This window comes from Anolis sagrei, chromosome 6 (assembly GCF_037176765.1).
Source record: "Anolis sagrei isolate rAnoSag1 chromosome 6, rAnoSag1.mat, whole genome shotgun sequence".
Taxonomy (NCBI): Eukaryota; Metazoa; Chordata; class Lepidosauria; order Squamata; family Dactyloidae; genus Anolis; species Anolis sagrei.
The window spans coordinates 69,379,634-69,398,750 of record NC_090026.1 but is presented as its reverse complement, the minus strand read 5'-3'; the positions used below and the strand labels follow the sequence as shown (position 1 = coordinate 69,398,750).

The window sequence follows — 19,117 nt, the reverse complement described above, 5'->3', positions numbered from 1 at the left end:
ATAAATACCCATCATTTTCTTTGAAAAGTTATTATTTCACACTATATAACTCTCAGAAAATCTCAAACAGCTTGTCTAATAGCTGATCATACTGTCTGAGAGTTATTATATATAATAGCCCCTCCATTTTTGTGGGTTTTAGGGGTTCAGGACTCATATGAAAATGAAAAAAATGAATAAAAAACTACTTTTCTTTTTGCCTGAGAGAAAAACTGTTTTGGAATCTCCAGGTCTTCCAGGGGGACTCTATGTTATCACTGGTATCACTGTGGCTTTTCTTACTACCATGCAACATACTAAGAAAACGTAACTGTCAGATCTCCAGGGGAGGAAGGGAAAAGGGGAATAAACTGAAATACAAGTTGATCATAGATATTCATGAGGCACCTGCTATGTTTGTATATTTGTGAATGTAGAAACCAACTTGTTCATGTTGCTATACAAGGACAAAACTAATCGGAAATCTGACTTCAAACTGACAGCTGTAGCTTTGGACACAGACTATAGCAACTCAATGAATTTTACACATGGTTTACTTTTAATTCATTAATACAGATTAAGACAAACATTGAAGCAGCTCTGTCTGTACCGCACAACAGTGATGCAACAAGTAACAATACAATTTTCTTTTTTAACATTTTAAATCCAATAGGAAATATCCATGAAGTTAATGACTGAAAACCTTCCCATTACAACATATCTAACCAGTTAAATATATACACACTGCTTAACATGCTTTATAAATGAAGCATGCTCTGTTGTGCTGAACTTAAATAGTTATACAGAGATACAAACTGATAGCATGCTCAAGCATTATTTTTCATCTCCAAAATAGCACTGCCTGGTCCTCGGTGTTTGGCACTGCAGATGTTGCAGAAGTGTATTGAAGACTCCTGGAAATGAAAGCAAAAAGCAATTTTTTAGCTAGGTTGTATATTTATCACACACCAAAGCAAATCAAATTAGGAGAGAGATTTCTTAAATAAAAATAGAAAATTAATCTTGTGTATCATGAAATCACATAAAAACCCTAAAAGCACCAGATACGTCCTCATCCTGGAAACTAAGTAGGGATGGACCTGGTTAGTACTTGGATGGGGGCCACAAATGAATATCAGGTGCTATAGGCAATATTTCAGAGGAAGGAACTGGCAAAATCACTTCTGAGGATTCCTTGCCTAAGAAAATCATATGAAATTCACGTGGATTGCCGTAAGTCAAGAGGCAACTCAAAGGCACATCTGTACAACTATAAAATAACTATATTACAATCAGTCTACCATTAACTAATTCTATATTCATGTCTTTAATAAGGATGGAGATGAGAAAAGTAGACTCATTGAGTAGTATCAGAAAATCCTTGTGCTCAAGAGACTGTGTGTAGTTAGCATGATTTTGCTCTATTTGTGTTATATCTACACTAAGACACCCCATGTTTCTTCCAAAGTCTAAAGTTAGCTAACAGACATTTTAAAATAATAAACTACCATATCATATTTTATTAATGTTCTTTGAATATCAGACTACCATGTGAGCCAATATCCTCCTTTTCAAACTCTTTTCAGTTTTGAAAGTGATGTTCCATAAGGATGGTAGTTGTTTGAGATACAAGAACACAGATTCCTTAGCATGTACAAATAGTGCCAAGCAATATGTAGGAAAGGCCTATGAAATGTGTAAAAAGAACTGTAAAGGAGTTGGTTTGCTAAAAGCAAGATAATACAGTGGCTCCTTGGTTTCCACTGGAAACTTGGTATCAACTTCTGTTGATACCAAAATCTGTTGGATGCTCAAATCCCATGATATACAATGGTGTAATAAAATGGTGTTCCTTATATAAAATGGCAAAATCAAGGTTTGCTTTTTGGCACTTCTTGGGGTGGGGTGGGGGTATTAATATTTGAAATACTAGATGACTGATTCCATGGATGGAAGATCTGTGAATACAGAAGGGCCAGCTCTATCTGTAATACTGGAAAATCACTCACAAAATTGCAGCCTCAATCTCCTATATTCAACCATATACCAAGTATTTTGACTTCCTTTTTTGAAAGTTTATTTCATAAATTCAACCATTTCCTTAGAACTCTGGAAATACTAAATTCTTCTTGGGACTTTCATTGAGATTATTATTATTTAATTAATTTCCTATATTTATACCCCACCCTTCTGACCCCTGGGGTGAGACTCAGGGTGGCCTCATAGAAGCACCATACAATGCCAACATAATAAAACATTCAACACTACATTAAAAATATTAAAACAATAATTAAAACAATAGATTAAAACACACCTATTAAAAATCAGGATACAAAATCTAAGACCAGGTCAATTTATTGTCCCTGGGGAGAGCGTTCCACAGATGGGGGGGGGGGGGCACTGTTGAGAAGGCCCTGTCCCTCATCCCCACCAGTCACGTTTGCGATAGTGGTGGGATCGAGAGCAGGACCTTTCCAGATGATCTTAAAATCATGTTATGTACCTGAGCCATTTTATTTTAAAATTTGTTGCAACTTTCAAAGTACATTAAAAAAATTGCAATAAACGGGATATAATGTTGAAATCATTTTTCACATTTTGACTTGATATTATATTTGGTCATTGTATGAGTGAGGATTTTTTTTCTTGCTAATGGAAGCAGTCTTTAAAAAAAAACCAGTAGCACTAGAAGGCACTGGAATGGATTGGAGAGGATAGGATACTTTGACTTTCTTCAACACTCTGTCTGGAAATGCCAATATAGACTTAGGTTAAAATTACTATAATTATTTTAAAATCCTAAAGAAACATATGTCCTTCTCCATGAAAGGCAAAAATAACCCATTTGTCCTTTTGTCTTTGGCTTGGTCATTTTTATAATCAATGGCTACTTACTGTGCTCGGTTCAGGAAAACACTCTTTGTGGAACATATGCCTGCAGTGAAACACTGTTATACTGAAAGATTTAGATGCATCTGGCAAGAGAAGAGAGAAAAATGATTTTATCACCAAAATAGATGAATTACTGCCTATAAAAAGCAAGATGCTGTCATGTCAAAAATGGGACCTGATTTAGCTGAAGATATGACAGGATACTTATATACAGGTTTCATTCACAAGACTGACAAGATGGCTTCTGCATTTTATGCCTCTTTATGGTGTCTCCATATGATCCCACCCTGCTCATTTTGCTAAAAATGTCAATGATCCTCATTTTCTAGTCAAATAGGCTATGTGCCAAGAAACCATTTAACTTGGCCACCTTCATGTTCAAGCCGGGACTCCAGACTTAGATCTCCTGAGTCCCAGTTTGATTCTCTCTTTTCTGATCCATCCATCACAATACTAACACCAAATGGTTGCAAAACAGAAGACTGCTATATTAATTTTTAATTTTAATTTTTTTGAAAGCTTCAAGTGAGCAAAAACAAAAAGGTATCTAGGCTGATTCCAATTCTCCTTTTAATAGTCTAATTTGTCTCTGCCAAAGATAAGTAGGAAATGAAAAACAGTCAAGATATATTAATGACTACAAGCAGTTCCTGAGTTACAAACATCTGACTTACAAATGACTCATAGTTAAGAACAGGAGGTGAGACAACAGGAGTTGAGAGAAATCTACCCCTTGGAAGCAGTACCTATTGATCTACTCACATTTGCATGCTTTTGAACTGCTAGGTTAGGAGAAACTGGGGCTCATAGCAGGAGCTCAACCTGCTCCCTGGATTCGAACCACTGACCTTTTGGTCAGCAAGTTGAGCAGCTCAATGGTTTAACCTGCTGTGCCACCGGGGGCTCTGTTCTTAGAGGATGCCACATTAAATAAGATTGCTAGTACAAAGGTCACAGAACTTAGTGTGTTTTTTGTTAGAAAGAGAAGTTCTAAACCAACTGAAAGGCTGCCCAAAACTAATTAAAAACTTTTCAATTTATTTATTTGCCATATTTATATCTCGGTGTTTATATTCTCAACACCGAAGGGGACTCAGGACAGCGCACATGGAGGCACAATTCGATGTCATACATTGCACACAATACATAGAATCATAGAGTTGGAAGAGATCTTATGGGCCATCCAGTCCATACCCCTACCAATATCCAGCAAACAAAAACATATACATTAAAATATCCACTAAAACAATGGGCCATCCAGTCCAAACCCCTGCCAATATCCAGCAAATAAAAACATATACATTAAAATATCCACTAAAACATATCAACATTAAAATTATTAAAATCATATAATCTAATATTGCAGTCCAGGCCGTTCCAGTTATCATTGCACCATTCCATGTTCACAGTCATGTTCACAATAATCAATCATCCAAATGCTTGGTCCCACACCCAAGTTTTCAGTTTTTTCCTAAAGGCCAGGAGGGAGGGGGCTAATTGGATGTCACTTGGAAGGGAGTTCCACAGCCGAGGAGCCACCACTGAGAAGGCCCTGTCTCTTGTCCCCACCAGTCATGCCTGCAAAGGAGGTAGGACCAAGAGCAGGGCCTCCCCAGAAGGTCTTAATCTCCGAGGTGGTTCATAGAGGGAGATATGTTTCAACTTCCCATATCTAACAAGTGCAGCTACATGTACTGTATCTCCTTGAAGGAGACAGATGGAGTAGTCAGCTCTGAACTACTTTGCTTCATGAGGATATCCTGCCCATCAGCTCCCTAACTGTATTTAAACATGGTTGCTAGGTTACTAGTGAAATTTAGCTTCGCTGTTTATTTTTACCACTTGTTTCCCTCCTTGCTTCTTTATTCCATTTTTATGCTTCAGGGATGGCCAACTGTGGGAAGTCCACAGCCGATTTCCAAGTGGCTCAAGAGTCATACCTTTTTTGTTGCTTTTAAAAGTTTAAAACACACACACACACACACACATATACAGTGATTAACAATGTAATTTATTTTAATCAGAATGGCATATTTTTGTTAGTCTTGTTAATCAATGGCAACGGTAATATATACAGTGATACAATTATTCCAAGTCTTCTCTTTTTAGTTTTTTGTGTGTTGTGTCAGGAGTGACTTGGGAAACTGCAAGTCGCTTCTGGTGTGAGAGAATTGGCCATCTGCAAGGACGTTGCTCAGGGTACGCTCGGATGTTTTGATGTTTTATCATCCTTGTGGGAGGCTTCTCTCATGTCCCCGCATGAGAAGCTGGAGCTGATAGAGGGAGCTCATCCACGCTCTCCCTGGATTCGAACCTGCGACCTGTCGGTCTTCAGTCCTGTCGGCACAGGGGTTTAACCCACTGCGCCACCGGGGGCTCCTTCTTTTTAGTTAATGCCAGTTGCTTTGAATTACAAAACACATGTATACATTCATAATTCCTGCATCAGCAACAACAACTCAGGGGCTCTATGATCTTGCCAGTTCTTCTGTCTCTATGGACACTGCATGAAAAGTGCTGGAAGACTTGACAAGACTGTCTCTCTATCTTGGGAAATAAGACATAAGACATCTGACATCTGATCTGGCTCTCAGTTTGTGCCCAGTTTGCAGCTAATTCTTGAAAAGCTGATACTTTTTTGGGGGGGGGGGGCAGGAAATGGCTTGCAGATTTTTGTGGGTTAGGGCCTGGACTTGGCAGACACCTTGCCCATTTGGTCATATATTAAATTAAAGTCAATTATTGGATTGCATAATTGCATTGACATAATAGATACATGCTTACTGAAGTGATAGCTTTGTTTTAATGGCATTTCGTTGACATGTTTTGGAATCCACTATCAACTGAAGTGTTTTCAAAATGTGATATGGAATTAGATTCGATTTTGGTGTGAGTGACTACACTGGCAGAAGTAGACCTCTGCACTTTTCCTCCCAACATCTCTGCCAGATCTTCTGAAAATGCCATACATAGGTTTGACAATTCTACTGAATGTGGCAAGTGCTGTGAAGGAGAGATTTCAAAAACTAGGCAAAGACAGTTTTCCCCACAAAATATCCCACCTGATTGTTGAGGCTCCCTCCCTATTCCCTGCCCTCCAAAAGTTTCTCTAACCTTATTTGTGGCATTTTACAGAGCTGTAGCACTGTCAACAGTTGTTTTAAAAGCACAATCTAATCCTACCATTCATGTTGCATGCCCTTAAGGCTGAATCCAACCTTTGTTATTTTTACAAAGGCATTTATTGGGAGCTTCTTTCATTATTTGGGTTGTGACTCCCAGAATCCCCAGCTTGCATGGCCATTATACTGAATAGGGGATTCTGGGAGTTGTGACCCAAAAGGTAACCTCCCCAAGCTCAGTCCGATATGGTACTGTCCCAACTGTTGGAAAATAATATACAGATAAAATTAAAGAAGGCACTGGACTAGACTCAAATTGAGGTCTAGACAAGCTTTGATTGATTTGGGGGAACAATAAAGGAAGAGAGATTAACATTGCTACAGTTAATGAGAAAATAATTTTCCCTTGAATATTCTGAATTCAAGCCTCATTTCTATGATTGTTTCAGACACTGCAAAGAAGGGAAGGTAGCTGAGACTTTGTTGGCATCTCTAACATGATCACCTACTATTAAAAGGTGCAAAACCAGTTTCTGGACAGGGTACTCCCCTCTAAAGAGGTACTGAATTTGCACACGAACCACAAAAAACATACCTGTAGGTAGTATAGGAGCAAGGCACATTTCACAGATATTCTCCTCTGTAAGAAAAATAAACATTTAACAATCACTAAGAGACCGGTATTATTAGGCTTTAGCCACTAACTGTTGCTCCATAAAATAAGAATCTATAAATGCCACATATAGGCCACCTCTACACTAACTACTTAGGTCAGTGTAGAGCCAGATCAGCCTTTTGGCTGCCCAACATTGTATGGACCTGATCTAGGTTAACACGGAGCAAGGCCATCTTAATGCGCCCTTGCCCTGCATTAGCCAAAGCTAGTAGAAATTCTGGCCCAGGATTCAGACAACTTCCATCTACATCACCATCATTTTGGGTCTATCAGAACAGTTGGACCACTTCTGAAACAGAAATGGTCGCAACTCTCCCTACCACCCCACATTTCTCTGGCTCAGGTGGTGTGGGGATACAGGGTGGAAGTCACATCTCTTTCTGATTTTCCATGTCATTATGATTGGGCTTACCATCAACTAGGACTCCTCTCATTTGTGTTCGGTGCATCTTTTTCAACAAGGAGAGAGAGTCGGCCACAAGAATTTTTTTGCAGCCCTCCCGAAGCAAAATCTAAGAGATGAAAGAATGTAACTGTGAGAATAATTCAACTGGTTTTCACTTCCAACCTGTATGAGAGACGAATATAGAATTCACACATTTTCATCTCTATGTTTTTGTTCTTTCATTTCCAGCAAGACTGCCTGGTGATGACTCATTCTAGACATTCAGCTAATAATAATTAAAACTGCACAACAGTATCTGTGCCTTTAATCCTTTTGGGATTCCTGATGCTCTTACCTAGAATGGTTCCTTTAAAATAGACACTGATCTTTTGAACACTTACTTTATATATATATTTATAGAGAGAAATTTTATTGAGAAAAATTTACATGAAATACAATTGACAAAACAAAACAATTTACAAATAAACTAACACAATTGTACAAAATTAATACAATGTAAAGTATTTAATCCAGTATCTAGAGTTAATGTCTAATTCAACCAAGTGCATCATTCCATATGCATGTGTGAGTACTTGGGGTTTGTGTCTTCTTTGATCTGTTGATTGATTAGCATAGCAAATAAAAGTGGGCCAAGTTTCTGTAAAGTTATTTATGTCCATTGCATCATTCAGTTTCTTGACTCTTCATGACATGTTTTTAATGGCTATTCTGTACTGTCCTTTTTAGCAAGAATTCTTTGTGCACTCATTTCATTAAAACAGCAACAGAAATACACTTGGTAATCAGATGTAGTACAAAGTACTGGTTGTTGTTGTTTGCCGTTAAGTTGTTTCCAGTTTATGACAACCCTAAGGGGTTTTCTTGGCAAGATTTGCTCAGGGGGATTTGTCCTAGCCTTCCTCCAAGGCTCCTTTTACAATGCCACCATATAGAATCCTGATTTGAACTGGATTATATAACAGTACTACTATAATACAGGTCAAATCAGATGTGGATTGTCTGCTTTAGTAATATGGATTATATGACAGTGTAGAAGGGGCCTGAAGCTAAGTGATTTGTCAATGTGGAAACTGCTATACCCTGCTCAAAAAACTGATAACTTGGACTAATTTGAAACCAATGAACCAGAGAGAATATGCTTAGTAAGGATGAGCGATCCATTAAAAAATGGTTAATAAGTCATTACAAAATGGGGCGCTGGCACTTAGTTTCTAAAGTGTTTCTAAAGTATACTTAGTGAAAATTTTGTTACTATAACAAGACTAATGAAATTTTGTTACTTTTTTGTTACAGTAATTGCACATAATTAAATTACTATAATTGGGAAAACTTCAAGGGCTCCTATCGCCCGCATTTTTAAAGTTATTGGGATGAAACTTGTTTTACTGTTCTATTGTTTTGCTTTATGTTTCATTATTTGCTTATGAGTTTTACTGTGTATTGTATGTTGTTGTTGGCGGCGGCCTTGGCCTTTGTAAGCCACATCAAATCCTTCAGGAGATTTTGTGGGGTATAAATAAAGTTAATAATAATAATAATAAAGTTAATAATATAATGGTAGAACACATTTACCACTGTTAGCCCCACACATCTCAAAACATTTCACTTATCCACGGATTTTGGATAAATTTTCAAAGTTTTTATAAGCATTTTTTAAAAATAAATAAAATAAATAAATAATAAAGACACATTCTTCCTAGTTAAAGTAAAGTTAAGTCTAGTCATGTCAGACTCTGGGGGGTGGTGCTCATCTCCATTTCTAAGCCAAAGAGCCGGCGTTGTCATGACCTCCATAGTCATGTGGCTGGCATGACGGCATGGAGCGCTGTTACCTTCCCACCAAAGAAGAACCTATTGAACTACTCACATTTGCATGTTTTTGAGGGAAAGGTTCCCCCTTGACATTGTCTAGTCGTGTCTGACTCAGGGGGTGGTGCTCATCTCCATTTCTAAGCCGAAGAGCCAGCCTCCTAGGTCATGCGGCCAGCATGACTGCATGGAGCGTCATTACCTTCCCGCTGAAGTGGTACCTATTGATCTACTCACTTTTGCATGTTTTCTAACTGCTAGGTTGGAAGAAGCTGGGGCTAACAGCGGAAGCCCACCTGCTGTATTCATACTGCTGATCTTTCAGTCAGTATGTTCAGCAGCTCAGCGGTTTAACCTGCTGCGCCACCAGGGGGCCAAGTGTTCCTAGTTACAAAATTATTTCTTGTTTAATTTCGTAGTCCTTACTTTGAAAGTAGTTGTTCTACTCCAGAATCTTTTTTTTTGTGGCAGAAACTTCATTAAATTGGTGGAGACTCAACAAAGTAATATGTCCTTTGCGCTAAGACAAAGTTTTGCAGTGTAATAAAGTTTTTTTTTTCATATTTTTATGGCAGAACCAATTAGAAAATGACTTTTATAATCCAAGAACAGAAAACATAGTGCAGAATATTAACAAATGTATTGGAACTCTGGCTGGCTGCAGCTTTATCTCCTCTCCTAATTGGGGCTTTCTGATGCTGATGTATACTGGGAAATGTAGTTTAGGGCAGAGCCTTGTGAATTCTTTGGCTTCTTCCCTTCCCAAACTACATTTCCCAGAGTTCTGTGATTTCCCAAAATGCGCACTACTCCCTCTTTTCACGGCTCCTAATGCTGAGACTTCATTAATTCCAGGCAGGCAGCCTTTTTGGCTTAATGGCTTTGCTTCCTTGCACTGAATATGAAGCTGACTTTGGGAGCCTTCTGAGATTCACAACACTAAAATGAAAAAGTATGGGGTAAGCTTTGATTCCAAAATATTTGGTGTGGACCACGCAAATGCTTTGGATATGGCTTCCAACTTACAAAACTTCCAATTTTCTTATGATTCTGACACTTCTGATTTTTTCCCACCTGTGTTAGTGTTTATTTTGTGAACGACTGTAGTTAATAAATCTGAACATATAATATTTTTTCTGCATATTATGATTTTATTTATTTATAAAAACATGCATATCCTGCATGATATTGCAGAATTACAGAACAGCAGAAAAAGAAAATGTGTGTTGTGATATCTGCAATGGTTTTACAAATTGCACTGTAATATTGCCATTCCTGTTTTAAGCCACTCTCCGAAAGCTGGGCCCTAAAGATAAAAATGTGAGATAATATTCTTAAAACTCAATAGTATTTTGAGTTATAGAAACAAGCATGAAACAACTTGCAATTCATCAACAACACTCATTGTTAGAATGACAGTTTTTAATACTTTCTTGTTATATCCTGAGCATCAAAAACCTATAAACTTTAGTATGCCCTGCTCTCTGCTTCAGTGATTAATCAGCTAAAGTTTTACTTTTTGATTTACTAGGAACATCCCTCCTCTGCTGCAATCCTATACAATTCTACTCAGAAGTGAGTCACATTACATTTACTTAGATTTATACCCTGGTAACAGAGTACAAAAAAAAAATACACAGAGAGAAATCTATGGAGGCTCATATATAACACACATCTCATGTAGGATGCCTATTTGCACATCATCTCCAGTCACTAAATTGAAGGGAATTGATCTGTATGTTAAATATTACTTTATTGGCTTAAATTGGTAGGCCACTGAGGGTCACAAATCCACAACATCTGCATCTACAACAGTTTAATATATATCAGCATGTGAAATCCTTTTACCATGATACTGTACTGGAAGTATTTGTTATTTCTCAGACAATACTGCTTCTTAAAACATACACCCAATAATAGATGGACAGGCAGTTCGCTGTATTTTTTTTTACTTTATAATTAAGTTTTAAACGATTTCTTAACTTTAAAGATTTAACTATATTTTAATAAAGTAACTTGTTGAAATGTGTTTTAGCTTATGTATTATCAAGTTTTTAGCTTAGCTTACTTTAGCCTTTTGGTAATCTGCCTTGGGTGCCATGCTGGGAGAATGTTGCCATATAAATACAATCAAGGAATTAACAAATTAACAAATCAGAAGTGGAGTGGCAGATCAAAAGACAACCTGGCAAAATGGCACTACCTAAAAGAATCCCATACCTTGTGTGATTCAGAACAGAACAGACAACTCTGCATCTGTATGCTTGTCCACTGTGACCTGCCTCATGTACAGAGGAGGAATTGTTGGAGGCTACAGACAATGCTGTTGCTGTTGCCCGTTTTTGGTCAAAAGATATTTAGCCGCCTGCACACCTTCTATTTTATCAGTTTTATACTAATTTATGCAATGCTTTTGATACGAAATGAAATAAAACCGTATAATAGTCAGATTTTATATGTGTGTGTGTGACTATTATGTGATGAATTTTTTGCAGCTATGGAGCTTCCCTTGAGAAAGTCTTATCTTCTGTTTTAGATTGATTGCAGTTCAGCATGCCACTCAAGCTTCAGATTGTGGATAAAATCAGCTATAACTAATGAAAACAAGCTAGCTTAATAACTGTGATTTGAAGGTGCCTTGTTTCCAAGAAGCACAGATTAACTGCCATGTACTGAAGTTCCAAGTACTACAACAATCTGTAATTAATTAAAAAGAAGACTAGAAACTTCTAAAATCCTCTTCATGGAGGAGAAGAAAGGGGTGCATGAGCATAAGGGGAGGCTAAAACCCCATGGTTTACCATTAAGTCTTAATTAGGTCATTCAGTTGGATTGCTACCCACTTTAATACACCCCCATACAGGCTTTCACCCATGTATTTGGATTGCATATTCTCAATTGGCCTGGATATTTTCCTGCTGAGAAAGCCCACTTCCAGCCCACATATGAAAGCTGTCTAGATTAGCAGATGAATCTTTCATTAACACTATGAGGCAGCATCCTGCACTTTACTGGAAGAAAGCAGACTAATCTAAGAGGAACAGGGCAGACCACTTGGCACAGAGTTTGCTCCTCCAATTCTTTTTGCCAATTCCTTACACGTGCCAACTGAGCAGAGTATCTTACTCTGTTTAATGACAGAAAAGGCCCTGCTGTTGGTTATTTCAGAAAGTCATTAGCAAAAATTGTTATGAAATCTGTGTTGTCTTTTAAAGACTGATTTTCTGCAGGTAAAAGAGATTTTGTATACATAGGAAAGAATGATTAAGGACGAGGAATGCAGAAAAATGATGCTGCCTCCTATACAATAAAAGTGAATTTTATTTATTTATTTATTTAGAACTTTTATATACCGGTCTTCTCGACCTCCGGAGAGGGACTCAGGCTGGTTTACAACAAGATTCATAAACAATAGTTTAAAACATCACACCCCATAACACACTAATATATAAAATACATTAAAAAGCAATCATATAATTACATAAGGCCAAGTCGTCAAAGTGAAATCACAATTCATCACCATCCGTCCATGTGGTCAAAAGTTATTGACTCACTCATCAAATGCTAAATTCCAGAGCCAAGTTTTCACCAACTTTCTAAAAGTCGGAAGAGAAGGGGCAGTTCTAATCTCCAGTGGGAGAGAGTTCCAGAGCTGAGGGGCCACCACCGAGAAGGCCCTGTCCCTCGTCCCCACCAGACGCGATTGCGAGGGTGGTGGGACTGAGAGCAGGGCCCCTCCAGAAGATCTTAACAACCTTGATGGTTCATAGGGGAGAATCTGTTCGGACAGGTAAACTGGGCCGGAGTTGTTTAGGGATTTATAGGTCAACACCAGCACTTTGAATTGTGCTTGGAAGCTAATTGGCAGCCAGTGGAGCTGGCGCAACAGAGGAGTAGTATGCTCCTTGCACGCCTCTCCTGTTAGTAATCTGGCTGCTGCTTGTTGGACTAGTTGAAGCTTCCGGGCAGTCTTCAAAGGCAACCACACGTAGAGAGCGTTGCAGTAGTCTATACGGTGAACACCACTAAATGCCATGGGGCTTATATGCTTAGCACTTAGTGGTAAATTAAATAACCCTGTAATAGCAACAAAATACTACAAATAATATTTAGCAACAGTGAAAATGAGTATTAGCAAAGAAATATCCATAATGAGCTTTTAATCAATTCGTCCTGTGACTAATTGTGAGAGAAATAAGGTTGAACACTACATGGCTACCAGCCTCCTCCCAGTAGTCTCAAATCAAGGAAAAGCTTTATGAGAACTACCACTCCTCTTGGCATCCCCCCAGCAACAGAAGGGTATCCCTCTGGGAAGCTAAACCAGGAAATCCCAACTGGATGCCCCCCCCACGAGGGTCTTCCTCCAGGGGCAAACCAAGAATGGGCAACCTGGAAGTCCCTGAATAGACTCAGAAGCGGAGTGGGCAGATCAAAAGACAACCTGGCAAAATGGCACTACCTAAAAGAATCCCACACCTTGTGTGACTGTGGAGCAGAACAGACAACTCTGCATCTGTATGCTTATCCACTGTGCCCTGCCTCATGTACAGAGGAGGAATTGTTGGAGGCTACAGACAATGCTGTTGCCCGTTTTTGGTCAAAAGATATTTAGCCGTTTGCGCGCCTTCTATTTTTATCAGTTTTATACTAATTTATGCCATACTTTTGATACGAAATAAATAAAAATCAAAGCATATGTCTCTAACATTAGAAAATATAGCATTGTGCCATTGCAACAAAGCAATACAAATAAATGTGTTCACAAGAACCTAAAGATTGACTGGATAACTGAATAAGTATGTATATGCATAAAACCAGTAGGAAAATTATGTGATACATCTGAATGAATGACATTGTTTAAGGTTTTTTTAAAAGCTAAACCTATGCAAAAGTATCATTTAGGGTAGAATTGGGCACAATGGTAAAGGGCTGATATCAAAAATGGAAAGCTAATGTTGATTTCCTCTTCTTATCCCTTATAACAAGTAGTTATGGAAACAAGGCTCATATTAGTCATCTTGTCTAGGTTTGCCTCAGTGGATATAAATCTGTGCACTGGGAAGTGCAGAAGGAATCTTGCTGTGGAGTTGAACTGTATCAAATGCAATGCTGTTTTCTTGCTTTGGGTTTCACAATTGAATGTTTACATTTGTATAATGGTGGCTGCTTATGGCCTGCTGTATTTCCTTTGTGCAGCTGTGAAAAGCCCTCATATAAATCCATGCAACCATAAATGAATAAAAAAGTACAGAATTTTTGTTTTCTTCTACAATGGGATATGGAAAATCTAATAAAAACACAATATTTGGAGGATGGCATAGCAATAAGTATAAGTGACTATTATAACACTCTGAAATTTATGGAGTTATCATAAGATGATGGGTGACTTAAAGGTACATACACAGTTTTTGGAAGTTTAGCATCATCTGCTTGGTTTCGGCAAAGATGCAAACATCTATACGAACTAAAGGAATCAGAATCTCACAATATAACAGTCAAAAGCCTACTTTCCCATGAAAAATACAAACAAACGCCTACATCAATAGATGAATGCTGTTAACAAGCAACAGGAGTATCAGGTACATAGATTATTGTAATGCGCCCCCTAGTGACCATTTGGCCAACCATTATAAACCTAATTTAAACAGACCATAGCCCATTTTCAGTTGAGTATATGGTTAACAGCAAAGGAAATGCAAACTTTGTATAATCATGAAAAGGAGCTTCTAACGTTATGATTCACCATCATTATATTATTCCATTTGTGAAAAGTGTATTCATATGAATACATATGTATACACATACTGCGACTTTGAAGATGCAGAGAAGTTCTAATTTATAGACCTTCTGGAAGGGTATATAAGTGGCTCTAGAACCATTTTCAATTAGGAAAGATGAATGAAATGTAAAGAATTGTGGATTTAAATACACAAGATTCATTGTAAATGTTGAACATGCCAAGGGTGTCTCTAGTAAGTACTACTATTTTCAGAAATTGTTTGAGGCCAAAGCAGGAAAAGATCAAGCCTTGGGACCTATGGAAAAGCATAATAAACTCTGATAAATAAAATAGGCTAAGTGTCTACTGAAGACAAGGCTTCATATTCTGATACGTGTCTTGTTAAAGTTGATGTGATCATGATTGGAAAAGTCAACTTAAAGGTAAAAAATATGATTGGTGGATAGTTTCAGAGGGAGATTTGGTCAGAGCTGTTATCAACAGGTGAAGGTTCCAGGTAAGGAACCACTTGCAGCTGCCTTCTGAGAGGATGGAATTAGATCTCACCATACTTTGATAACAAGAGAAAGAAGAGAAAGCCTTGAAACTGTTGGACTTCAAGGCTGCTTATAAAGGGAAAGCAGTTATATAGGATTGTTTATACAGAAGGCTGGACTCAGGGCTGTTTATAGAGGGGAGAAGCAGTTAATTCACACCCTAACTCGAGCAACAGATTTCCCTGGACCCAGTATAGTCAAGGTTCTCCAGTTCATTATATAGAGCAGTGGTTCTCAACCTGTGGGTCCCCAGATGTTTTGGCCTTCAACTCCCAGAAATCCTAACAGGTGATAAATTGGCTGGGATTTCTGGGAGTTGTAGGCCAAAACACCGGGGGACCCACAGCTTGAGAACCACTGATATAGAGTATAAGCATCTAAATACAGAACAAAGGTATTTTGGGATGCCAGGAGAGTGCTGAACACTTCTGGAAGGGATCCTTGGCTCAGGAAGGATGTGTACTCAATCTTCAGTTGCTAATTTGAGTAGGTCCAGCCTGAAATGTAATAATAGGCCCTGATGGAAAAGATCTAGAAGAAGTCAGGCTACCTTCATAATGAGTAACAGGAGTTCCCAAGATTCAAAGTTAATATACAATTGTGAATATTACCACAATCCATAATATCTGACTACTCCTGGAAATGAAAAAGATGACATCCTGAATCAAAACACGGGTGAAGGGGAATGCAGACATTGAAATGAGTTTCTTGCACCTTTGGTTGTCACTTTCTTCTTTTGTCAACAAAACTGCCAGCATAGAATTCAAGAACAGCATGGGTAAAAATCGGCAACGAATAGAATCAGGGCAAAAGAAAGAAGGAGGGATTGGGGACTGTGAAGGCAATACTGGTTGAACTGGGAAACAAAGTCAAAATACCAGAGGTGCAAAACAGGGTTTCAAAATGCCATGACTGTCCTGGAAAAAATGGTCATTTTTTGCCTATATGTGAAGGAAACTATTGATTTTTGTCCACAGGCTTTGCAAAGAAAGGCTGCTGAAAATGATACTTGAAATATATATGTCAAGAGTTGAAATTAGGAAATTACTGTTTTATTGCCTAAATTTCAATGTAATCTGGCTCATTCTGGCAGCCTTGTCAGAGTTCCGATTGTGATTTAATTATAATAAGAAAACACTGCCAGTGGAACAGCAATTTATTCTCTGTTAGCTAAACACTGCTCCCGGGCATGTGTCACTTTTGATGCATGAGTGGCTCCACTTTAAGAGAATGCACAATTTTATGGCTATATAAATTAAACTGCAGCTGTCAGTAGTCTGCTTTATTTATGATTTAATATTCATCTCATTGAAGAGTGAGATATAAAATACAAGCACTTTTAGAATGCAGCTTTAACTTACTTTCTATTTAATTCCAGACAGACAACTATGTCTTGCCTTGCCATGAATATTGGAACACCTTCATCTCATAGTACTGCCATTATTATTAGGTAGACTTAAATCATCCCCAGCAATGATGACAACAGCATTACAAAATTTAGTGATCTTCATACTACTCCTCTAAACATTGTGTTGGACCCCTGAGGCACTGTTTTAAAAGAAAAATATATCTGAGTTACTATATCATCTGGGCAAACTTAGTTGTCTTGGAATTAACTTAATCATCTCTACATGGATTTTTTTTCTGAGCATTTGTTGGTGAGATGGATATGGAACATGTTTTTGATGAAAGCTGGATGATTTACTACTATGCTGCTTAGATCTCTGTTCCCAGCAACAAAAATGAAGGTGTGCATTATATGCCAACAGAAATGCACGATGATGCAGGGAACCCAAAGATGGTTGTTCCTCTACACCAGTGGCTCTCAACCTGTGGGTCCCCAGATGGTTAGGTCATCAATTCCCAGAACTTCTACCAGCTGGTGCACTGGCTGGGATTTCTGGGAGCTGTAGGTCAAAACACCTGGGGACCCATAAGTTGAGAACCACTGCTCTACACAGAGATGTTTCATGGCCTAGTTGACAATCAGTTGGAATATAAAAAACTTTAATATAGCTTGTAAAAGTCCACTGACACATGTTCTCAGATTAAATATATATGTTTTTGGAAAGTGTCAAGTTGTTAGAGAGCATATCTACTATGTATATTCATGTATAAGTTGACCCCATGTATAAGTTCAGGACAGGTTTGGGGGGCAAAATTATGGATTTTTATATTTTCTGTCCATGAATTCAATAGCCTTTTGAAGAAATCATAAAGTTGATGAAAATAAGTTTTACATCCCTGCTTAAAGTTATTCAGATTCTACTATTGCTATCTCCAAGCCGCTTTGAGTCTCCTTGTGGAGAAGAAAAGCAGGGAATAAATAAACATAATAATAATGAGCCTTAGTGGATGAAGCAGTTGCAAAATAAAATTAAAGCAGAATCAGTTCTAATTTTGCTTTTAAGTGGTTCAGAAGTGTTGGTGAAGTCTATTCTTGCTGAACTCTTGCTAAGGATGAAATACCAGCTCTGTCTTCCAATCAGTGCATTGCCAAAATTCATTACTTCTGAGGAAATTTTTGGGAGACTGCACTGAGAATTACGGTGTCATTCAGTAACTATGAAAAAGAGGGGGTAATAGCAGTTCCATACAGTTCCAAATTATTAGGTAGTAATACAGTCACATAGAACATTATAAGACACTTGTGACATTAGGCAAGTCACACTTTCTAAGTCTCAAAAGAAGGAAATGACAGACTCCCTCTGAACTAATCTTGCAAGAAGATCTTAAGATAAATTTGCCTTAGAGTCACAATGAGTTGGGAACAACTTAAAGGCATACAACAACAAATGTATCAAAGCATGATTGTTATTATAAGTTTCTTAAATGACTGGTTTCTTTCTTCCTTCAAGGCACAATCAAGAAAGACGAGAGTAATGTAAGCTAGAAAGAAACCCAGTAAAACCTTACCTGTAAATTGTAATCTTGGAGAATTTTTACCAGTGAATCTCGCAGATTTGGAATTTCCATGCCTTCTTTAATGCGGTGGATCAAGAGGATTGGATCAACATGGGTCCCAATATTGTTTAATAGGCCAGTGATGAAAGCTGCAGAAACACAAAAGAGGTTTCTAATTGAAGACCAGAAGAATAAAAAAGAGCCATGCTGGGGATTCCTATAGTTGTGGATTTTGCTACCAGTGACCAAACACTTATAGCCCATAGGAAGCTCACCATCAGAAAATGAGCAAAACAGCATCCTTCTAGTCATCCTACCCATCAAGTGATATACAGGAACATATTGGTACTGAGGGGATGTAATGTTGAGCTAAAACAAACATAAAAATCAGAGAACATCTAACTGAACCAGGCATGAAAGAGACACATGTCTAAATGGTACAAACAGTTGTACTTTGTAATAATGAAGATAACATGGTGGCATCTTGAGATGTGTCTCTTTCATCGTTGAGTCCTGATTTTTAAACAACAGGGAAGGTCTCATTCATTTTCAAGACAGAGTTGATTTCTCAGGTGGCATTCATTAATCTTTAAGAATGAATAAGAAGTAAATTGGTGTGCTGACTGAAGGTCTATTTTTCAAATTAAAGTTCATTTTATAAAGCTATGCAATTCAATCGGCATATGGCATGCAACTTTTCACCAGCAATGCTCATGTTTTTTTTTTTTTTTAATTTCATGAAGAACATTCAGAAATAGAAATACTGAATTTAGCAGCCAACAGCACGTGCCCTAGCAGCTGCGGAATAATGTCATCACTTATGCTTATCAGTGCCAGATGCTACAGAATGAGATGTCATTTGTTTAATATGCCCTAGTACTTCATTACACTGGAATTCAGCTATAGTAATTACACTGCAATTCAAGTTTGCTTCTAATAAACACGTGAGCAAAACCAATCTGACAATATTGTTTATGTACTATCAAGGCATACATTATGATGATTCTCCAGTTCTTTGCATATTTTACTACACACACATGCACACATTCC

At 37.9% G+C, this 19,117-nt stretch overlaps 1 protein-coding gene across 3 annotated transcripts in view; it reads right to left on the bottom strand.

Moving 5' to 3' along the window:
* Window positions 1-519: 519 nt before the first annotated feature.
* The window catches only part of VPS41 (VPS41 subunit of HOPS complex), a 137,670-nt gene continuing 119,072 nt past the window's right edge, over window positions 520-19,117 (bottom strand). For all 3 annotated transcript variants that reach the window (XM_060781605.2, XM_060781603.2, XM_060781604.2), the window contains 5 exons: window positions 18,080-18,216; window positions 7,082-7,181; window positions 6,589-6,633; window positions 2,875-2,954; window positions 520-893 (listed from right to left, as the gene is read on the bottom strand). In XM_060781605.2, coding sequence (XP_060637588.2) covers window positions 807-893; window positions 2,875-2,954; window positions 6,589-6,633; window positions 7,082-7,181; window positions 18,080-18,216 — 449 coding nt within the window. In that variant the 3' untranslated portion in view covers window positions 520-806. The remainder of the gene's footprint in view (window positions 894-2,874; window positions 2,955-6,588; window positions 6,634-7,081; window positions 7,182-18,079; window positions 18,217-19,117) is intronic.